This window comes from Manihot esculenta, chromosome 11, assembly GCF_001659605.2.
Source record: "Manihot esculenta cultivar AM560-2 chromosome 11, M.esculenta_v8, whole genome shotgun sequence".
Lineage (NCBI taxonomy): Eukaryota > Viridiplantae > Streptophyta > Magnoliopsida > Malpighiales > Euphorbiaceae > Manihot > Manihot esculenta.
In genome coordinates, this window is record NC_035171.2 from 30,757,307 (window position 1) to 30,764,637 (window position 7,331).

General features: G+C 36.5%; 1 protein-coding gene across 3 annotated transcripts; it reads right to left on the reverse strand.

Annotated features, from left to right (window-relative positions):
• Nucleotides 1-22: 22 nt before the first annotated feature.
• LOC110626862 (auxin response factor 4) lies at nt 23-7,331 on the reverse strand. 3 transcript variants are annotated; one of them, XM_021772998.2, is made up of 12 exons: nt 6,409-7,320; nt 6,215-6,271; nt 5,935-6,120; nt 5,763-5,847; nt 5,593-5,683; nt 5,087-5,251; nt 2,951-3,070; nt 2,797-2,872; nt 2,040-2,202; nt 1,221-1,966; nt 946-1,136; nt 23-407 (listed from the first exon to the last, which is right to left on the reverse strand). In XM_021772998.2, the coding sequence occupies exons 1-12, from the start codon at nt 6,718-6,720 to the stop codon at nt 236-238; spliced, it is 2,364 nt and encodes a 787-aa protein (XP_021628690.1). In that variant the 5' UTR covers nt 6,721-7,320; the 3' UTR covers nt 23-235. The 3 variants fall into 3 exon arrangements, with proteins under 3 accessions (XP_021628690.1, XP_021628691.1, XP_043817844.1); XM_021772999.2 differs by having other exon boundaries at nt 268-407; nt 916-1,136; nt 6,409-7,322; XM_043961909.1 differs by lacking the exon at nt 23-407 and having other exon boundaries at nt 957-1,136; nt 1,241-1,966; nt 6,409-7,331.

Consider the following 7,331-nt stretch of genomic DNA (forward strand, 5'->3'; position numbering starts at 1 on the left):
AGTTAATGCGAAACAAAAGTACTTTAAACAAACAGTTTGACAAACTTCAGTTATTATCCAAGGCCATGAAAGGCACAGTAGCTTCTGAACATCCACATGTTCCATTGACAGAGACAATCATTGAACTTAGAATTCGAACGAAACAAAGATACATAACTAGGTTCCAGTTTTGATAGCAAGTTGCATAAGCACAGCAAGCATAGTACTCAAACCAAATACGTATTTCAAAGCCTTACTACTGTGGAGAAGAATCTGGCTGTCCCACTGATGAAGACTTAGAAGCTTCCAATACAACAGGAGCTTGATCTAAACAGCTTTGAGTATCATCACCAATCACTCCAATGCTCATCTTCTCCACTTCTTCTTGGGTATATATATGGATCTTGGATACCACATTACAGAACTCACTGTGACCATTAAAAAAAATCATTAGTATAGGTCATGATTATCATTTTGATGATTCTAAAAGATTGCTGAAAATCGAGAGAGAAAGAGGGGGAAAAAGCCTCAGGAAACTATTGTTTTTCATTTTAATACATAGGAAAAGTGCACTGCAATCGTTTTTTTATTCCTTTCCAAACTTCCCCACTGTTTCTTCTTTCTGGACATCCCATTTGATAATATATGCATGGACAGATGCATCTAGTGATAATCTAAAAGATTAAAATTCAAATCGAGAACATCAGGAACATCAAGACACAGATAGTTAATCCTATAAATGGGGTAACTTGCTAGAAAAAGTTGTGCAAACATCTAAGAAAAATTGCCCCAAATCCCTTTTTTTTTCACATATTTCTCCTCAACAAATGCATTTTATGCCTGTTGGCTACCTAGTACAGCTACTATCACATTAGAACATATAGGAGGTTATAATTTATATGAAACTGATAAGGCATATTACACGATAGCACATACTAGAATGTTGGTTTCATTGCAGAGACTTACTGCCATGGGTCATCCCCGACAACCATTACATCATTCTCACTGTCAGTATACAAGATCCGCCATCCCTTGTTATGATCTCGTAGAAAGCCTTCCATGCTAAAGAGTCGCTCTAGTTCATTCAACAGGTCACCATAGCCATTAAGTCTTGAGAGATCAATAGCTCTTCCAACCAAGCTGCCTTGCTTATGAACCTGACAACAAATTTATGTAAATATATGAAATAAACAAAATGAAAAAGCACGTCAATGTCTGGCATTGCTTCTAATGCAGCTTACCTTTGTACAACTCCGCTTACCAGAGTTTTGCGAGTTTGGAGTAGGTGAATCGGCAGTCAACGAGAACCCGAACAGCTTGCAGCCACTAGCAGTCCCATTAAAAGAGTTCTCTTTTTGATTTATTAGATTTGCTCCTAAACCTGGTGATGCAGAAATAATCTCCTGTGACTTGTGCTCACTTGATTGATTCGGCTTTCCAACTACATCCCTAGCAGCACCAGTCTGAACAGAAGATGCATCAAATGGTAGTTTTTCTCTTGGGAATTTAGTAGCGTAAGAGCTCATTCTAGGATCTTGGCCAGTTTTATGCAGATCACCATAAGTAATATACATCTTTTGAAGGCTTTCTGCTGCTAGTGGATAAAAACTGGGTCTTGGTGCTTGATATGTGTTGAAAGGACCACATCCAAGATTGGGTCTGCACCAAGCACTTAGGTTGAGATCACTTTTTCCGGTCAGTGATCTCAGTGGGCATATTTCTTGACCTTGCAAGACCTTCGGAAATCTATCAGATTCCGCAAAGCCTGTGTAAGTGGTTGAGCGAGCCCTTGTTATCTCGCCAATATCAGCCTTTTCTCTTCCAGTTGACACAAGATTTTGATGTGCCATATTTTGCATTCCAAAATCCGGTGGGCGGTTTAACGTGTCACGTCCATACAATGGTGACGCAAAACCTACATTTTCTTGACCTTGCAAGACCTTAGAGGATCTTCCAGACTCCTCAAAGTCTAAAAACCCACCCCCTCCTGCAAAAAGATAAAAACAGATCTCAGACCTGCACAAATCAGCAAGCTCAAGAAATGGGAACAAAAATTGTACCAGTTATGGGGTTATCAGGTGGGGTTGCTGACAGACCAGTCCGCAGTTTCTTCAGCCTTGGGGAAGATTGAATGCTCAATGGTGGGAGTGAAACAGAAGGATCAATCTCCCATGGTGAAACTCGATCTTGATGATCACTAACAATATCTTCATCCCACCTCACCTGTTTAATGACACATTAAAGTTGAATCACTGAGTCATATGGAGATCATAAATTAATAAGTCCATCATGCTGCCTCTTGCATTGAACTAAAAATATAAAGAAGTATGTTCCAGAATTGTAATATTTTCCATTTCTATATCAAAGATCTGCTTATTTTGCATTTGTCAGAAGAAGAAAAACAAACAAAATATGCAATCAGAATTGGATTATACAGGACATTATTAGCTTCAGTAATTCTATCAAGCAGTTGACTACACAAAAACAATTAAGTATTTACAGAATGTTCTGCTAGATTAAGTTCCATTTTGCTACATAAACAAACAGTTAACTACTGTTTAGGTAGGGTAACCATCTAACAGTACCCAAAATTGATGTAAAATAGTAAACATTCATCACGTGCGGGGGAAGAGAGGGAGAGAAAGAAGTATAAAGATAACAGAGCAAACTGAACTGCTCTACTATATAAGCAAGAACATCATAGAATTCATGTTCAAGGTGGCAGAAAACAAAGGTATGCTTACATCATACTGAAGTATGTGAAAAACAACATAGAGTGATAATCTATGATATGTAAAGCAAGATTTGAAGACTTACCATTAAGCACCTCCATTTTGAGTTAGGCCATCTATACGGATCCAAGTCACTTATTCCAGTGACAACACCGCTACATCTGCACAAGATAGAAAATCATGATGTTTCACTGCATAGCCGTGAATTAGTTTTGCTGCAATACTAAATGAAACAACACCTTCTTTCTGGAGAATCATCCATTTCAAATCTCATTTTGAATCTTGTTCCAATGCACACTGGATTCATGATGCTTTTCATATACTTTTTGTAGGGTACAACAAACTCTGCATGACTGGCCCTGCATTTCAGGAATTTCAGACAATTTTAAATTCCTGTTTTATCTATATATGCTCCATTTAGGAGAAAAAAGAAACAAACAAACAGCAAATAATAGCATGAGAATTAAAGGAAGAGGAACTATATCACAGTCAAATAGCCTAATAGAACACCACATAAGAACTGCAACAACTGCTATTTGAACCATTCTAGAACTTCTCAATTTGATCCTGAAAAAGAACTTACATTAAACCCTTTCACTACCCTGAAAAGACACCTTTTTCTTTTAGTAGCACAGACTATCTTCTCCATAAAAATTTGTACACAAATGAATGCACATATATGCATGCATGAGTGTATCTGCATGTTAAGAATCCATACGGTTCACATTTTTAATACTCCTAGTATAAACAAGTTGATTGCACTTCCAACCAAATCCATTTCAAGCAACTATATTTGTAAAGAGTAGCATTGTGAATCCTATAAGATGTTTAATGGCCCAACAGCTGTCAATGACCGACTCTGTAAGACAGCACTACAATGGCCAGTCAAGATAAGAACAAAAAAGGAAGCTTAATAAATATCAAAACCCTTGAAAATTTTGGGAAATTTTGAACTTGTGCTGAGAATAAAGGTAGTTTCAGTCCTGCAGACTGTTTATAAGGTAGCAAGTAAAAGTATATTCATAAATGCAATTAACTTGAACCCATATACAGTAATGATCATTCATGTAATTTCCAATCAAAATCATAGGTGTTGCATGTTAATTATCATGGTCATTTGAACCAGCCACTAATTTTATTCTATAATAGGACACAATGCTTAATTACAAACTTCACTAGCCTATACAGAGTCACTGTTAGACTCTGGATGAGCAACTTATAGGAAAAGAAAATTCTGATTCCAAAGTTGTAGGCATTATATATCTCAGACTCACAATGAGGTGAAACAACCACTAGACTTGTTTAAAATAATATTATCATGGCAACTCACCAGGAATGACCTCAAATTTACAGTATAGTTCTTCCAATATTCTCCTTATAATCTTCTTTATATCTCAACAGTCACCACTAATGCAAACATATATTCAACTGTTCCTACTAATCCCAATGCATCCTGCACAATTCCCTTACTATAGATCTACTCTAGACTAAACATTGAGGATCACTTTTAAAAATCTCTCAGTTCAGAACACCATGGCATGCGTGTATCGTCTACAGACCATGAGAAGTGTAATCAAAATAGCTATTCTACTTAATATGCAATAGAAGAGTAGTATTTAAATCAGGTATTATCTTCATCCATCATTAAACAATGTTAATCAAATATTATACACTTAACTGTTTTCTTGAGCAGAAGAAATTGGGAATGCAGAATTTCTTAAACCTTAGCCCTTGAATAATAATCATCATACTCATAGTGAAAAAATTAACAATGTCAAAGTTTCTAAAGTTGAGTGGTAACAATGTCATTTTCATGCACAAGCCCTTACCCTACCCAATTGACACTTAACATCAATTAGACATACCCCTGAATGTGCTGAAACAAATTTTAGCTTGTAAAATTCAACTAAATAATCCATCCTGTTCAAATTATTGTCTCCATTGAAGAGCTATGGTTCTTTAAGCACAGATTTAAGCAGATACACAAAATGACAGGCCGAGGCTCCATTTGTTTCACGCAAAGTATTTTCTAGGAAATATATTTCCTTCATTTTCAATGTTTGGGGAACTCAAGAAAATTGATTAATGGAAATCTTTTCCTGCTCAAAGTGGAAATTAAGATTTTTTTTAAAAGAAAATGGCTTATTCTTTTCAAAAGAGAAAATCATTTTCCTTACTTTGAGAATTTTATTAATACTACAAAATTTTATATGCATAAATTTGTTAACATCTTTTATTTTTTAACATTGTTACCAAATAATGGAAGGTGAGGTATTTTGTTTTGAGAAATATTTTCCACATATAAATTATTTTCCACAAAACAAACAACGCCTAACAAAAGATTCATAACATCAAATTTGTGATAGTAGTCATACCTTGGACTGTACAGAACATTAAACATGCTGTTAGTGGACATTGCATTAGCCACCACAGAAAGAACACTGGGATATGAATTCTGCTTGCCAATAACTGAATCAGGAAGACCATTTCTTGGTCGAACAGCTCTTCTAATCCCCAACCTCAGCTCCCCATCTTCACCCCTACAAAGACCACAAGAAAAAAGAGCTTCATATGACCATATGGTGTAAACCCTCAAAATTAAATTGGAAACTCGTCTTCAATAATTTGCTCCTTTTTATCAGGAATACTTTTGTATACTCTTTCATTAGGCACAGTCAAAATTTGCTATTAGATATATTTACTCTACTGCATTTTTGGGATTTCTTGATGCTTTAAGTGCTTCCACTTACCAAATTTAGTAGATTTTCTGAGTGAATACTTCATTTCCTTCAAGTGAAATTTTACCTAATAGACTAAATTACAAAATTTGAGGAGACGACTTCAAATGAAGTATAAAAATGCACTTCAGAATCATGCCTACCTCAGAAATAGCACAGCATCCCCTGAAACTAGATTCTTTTGACTCACAAAAATACTCCACCCTGTAGTAAGCAGATGCCTTCTGGGTTGGCCTAAAAAGCAATAAACATTAAACAACACTATCAATATTTCTCTAAGATGAACCAAATCCAATGTTGTAATAAGATTTACCTCTGTATATATGTCGAAATCTCCACTCCACTCCATGCAGGTCTTTGGCCACAAGCTCTTGAGAGGGCCTCTGCTGTTTGTAATCCTACAGATATAGAAATATCACCACATTCACAACACATTCTAACTAAAGTTGAAAATCAGTTAGCAATTAAAGGCATAAAAATCATACCAGAGGAGGGAAACAGTCTTCAGCAGCTCTACGAGGAACAGAGAATCCTCCATGGGTGCTAGTATCAGAAGCTGTGAGTGTTTTGCAAAACATATGAGGGGTTGATTTTGCTGGTAATCTGCCTCCACCTTCTTCATCCACAACTAATTCTTCAAGCTCTTTGCCCTCTAAATCCTGTCCTACAAGCTACAAAGTTCCCCAGAAAATGACACTGTCAACTTCAAAATGTAAATTTGAGCTTCCTCTTAGAGTGAGCAATAACATCAATTCAAGATGATACCTGCGGTTGAGGAAGCAAAGTGAGCTGAGTGTAGACCTCATCATTCTCTTTATTAGCCTGTTCCAAGAGATTAGAATTAGAAAAGTAAAGAAGCAGCAGCAGAGTAAAAGGAAGCAACAAACAGAAAGTTATAAACTTGCAAGGAAGCTAATAAAAAGAATGCAAAAGTAAACAAAACCCAGTTTACTACTTACAAGGAGTTGCACATTTACAACTTTGCAAAAGATTTGTGGCTGGAGATCAAAGGTGGGCATTTCCATGGGAGAGAAAGGAGCTGAAGAGGCAACCTGTTCCAGATGGCCTTGAGGAAAGTAGACAACCACATTCCCTTTCTTGGGCAGTAAAGTAAGAGGACCAGCACAAGCATGCCAAAGCTCCAAGTAAATTGAAGAAGGCAATGGAGATGGAGCTGAATTAGAAGAACAAGAAGAAGAGGAAGAGTCCCCATTAGTACAAAATGCATTCTTCTCCACCTCAGTCACTGCATGATTCAGATCAATTTCCATGAACACCACTCCAGTGTTGTTATCTTAGTAAGGACTTTTAAAAATACAAGTACAACCACATAACCAACCACAAAAATATCAAGAAATTAAAAAAAAGAAATGAAAGCAAGGGGCAAGAGAGTAATCAAGTGGAAAAGAAGGGTACCCACAAAGCTAAGAGAAAAACATAGAAAATTGGAAATGAGGTCAAATCATGGGAAGAAACTCATATTTTTTGAAGGGTACCCATAAAAGTTAAATACAGGAGAGCAATGCAAGAAGATGAATAGAAAACAACAAGAAGGTCATGTTTAGAAAGGGATACCCACACAAAGCTAAAAGATGAGAATGAAAGGAAGAAAGAAAGAAAGGAAGTAAAGGGTATCAAATAATAACAAGGAATTCAAAGTATGATTCCTCCCCCATTTGCAGGTACTGAGAAGAGGGAGCAGAAGTAGCAGACATAGACAATTGCATAGGAAGCACAGAAAACAAAAGGCAAAAAAAGCCAATGTGGTGGTGGCTTTTGGACTTGAACTGTTGAGATAGAGAGAGATAGAGAGATTGATAGAGAGAGAAAGAGACTGAGAGACTGTGTTGGGTGGAGGGGACAGGCTAAGACAGTACATAAC